The 1,296-nt window shown below is 35.1% G+C and overlaps 1 protein-coding gene across 1 annotated transcript in view; it reads right to left on the bottom strand.

Moving 5' to 3' along the window:
* Positions 1 to 255: 255 nt before the first annotated feature.
* LOC122328837 (glypican-6-like) overlaps positions 256 to 1,296 on the bottom strand; it is a 24,102-nt gene continuing 23,061 nt past the window's right edge. The window contains exon 8 of the mRNA XM_043224891.1: positions 256 to 475. Coding sequence (XP_043080826.1) covers positions 271 to 475 — 205 coding nt within the window. The 3' untranslated portion in view covers positions 256 to 270. The remainder of the gene's footprint in view (positions 476 to 1,296) is intronic.

Genomic DNA, 1,296 nt, shown 5'->3' with positions numbered 1-1,296 from the left:
TATATAATTTTTTGTTTTCTGACAATTAAATGTATGCAATAAATCTAAATTGTATATGCATTGTAAAAAAATAAATCTTTTTAAAAACATAAAAAACAAAAAAATATTTATTTGTATAATATTGAATGTGTGTTAAATTGTTTTGTATTATAAAATGTCTAGTTACTTCAGGTAAAATGACATTATATTGTTATTTTCAGCATTTGCTTTTTAGTCTTATTTAGTGAAAACTGCACACTGCATATTTTTACTGATGTTTCTGACACTTTTTTATTTTTTTTTTAAAGGAAGCGACTCACTGGAGTCCTGGAAGTAGACGTCTTTGCCGTTGTAAGCGTTTCGCAGCTTGTTGGTCATCACTCTCAGGGTCATGATCTGCTGTCTGATGAAGGTGTCCGGTCTCGTGATGTCCACTTCCACCTCTGGGTTGTTGAGCTGGTTCGTCAGGCCGTCTTTTACAACTTCAGGGAAGTATCTGGAAATCAGCACGCAGACATTTGGCGAGAATATTATATTCGCAGTCGGGGGTTCAACAAACGCATAAATGATAAATGATCACTTTTTTTTTGAGCCTGTGATTTGATATAATCTATATTTGATTAAAAAGCGAAGTGCAAAATGCAATAAATTAAACAAAAGTCATCATTTATGCAAAAACGATCACGCGCCTCCAAGTGCATTTTCTCCAGCCGATTCTAACGAAACCTTAATATTTAGTTGCATTAGTTGCGGTCACGTGACGGAGCTGTTGACTCGAGCGTGACCCTATCAGGAGACTTCAGCGGGATCAGCACCTCTCACGTTCACATTAACATGCCCTGCAGCTCCAACATTGTGTGCAGAATGACTTCATTTGCAACATTCAGTTGCAGCGCGCGCATCACAAGTCAGCGTTTTTGCGTCGCCCCGCGCTGTAGAACACAAGAATAATGGCAGGCTGCAAGCTGCACTTTCACCTATAGCGTGAAAATCACCTTGCTGCAAAAAGGTGCAGACGTTACTAGATCTGCATTTCTTGAAGGAAATGTTGTGCTTGCAAAGGCAGCTAATAAAAGTGTTAAAGATTCATTTAAGGAAATGAGAAATACTTTTAATAAGTTAGCGTTATATAACAGATATTTCTGGTAAATCTCAAAAAAGGGCATTATAGGGTGATCTGATATAATAATAAATTATGTATTTTTGAATTTTGTGTAATTAAATGTACCGCTTGTCCAGGAAAAAGACAAGCAAGATGTGTTTAACTATTTAATTTAATTTAATTTAATTAAATCTTATTTTATTTTATTTTATTTT

Source organism: Puntigrus tetrazona, chromosome 1 (genome assembly GCF_018831695.1).
Source record: "Puntigrus tetrazona isolate hp1 chromosome 1, ASM1883169v1, whole genome shotgun sequence".
NCBI classification, from domain to species: domain Eukaryota; kingdom Metazoa; phylum Chordata; class Actinopteri; order Cypriniformes; family Cyprinidae; genus Puntigrus; species Puntigrus tetrazona.
This window is presented reverse-complemented; position numbering and strand designations above follow the sequence as displayed.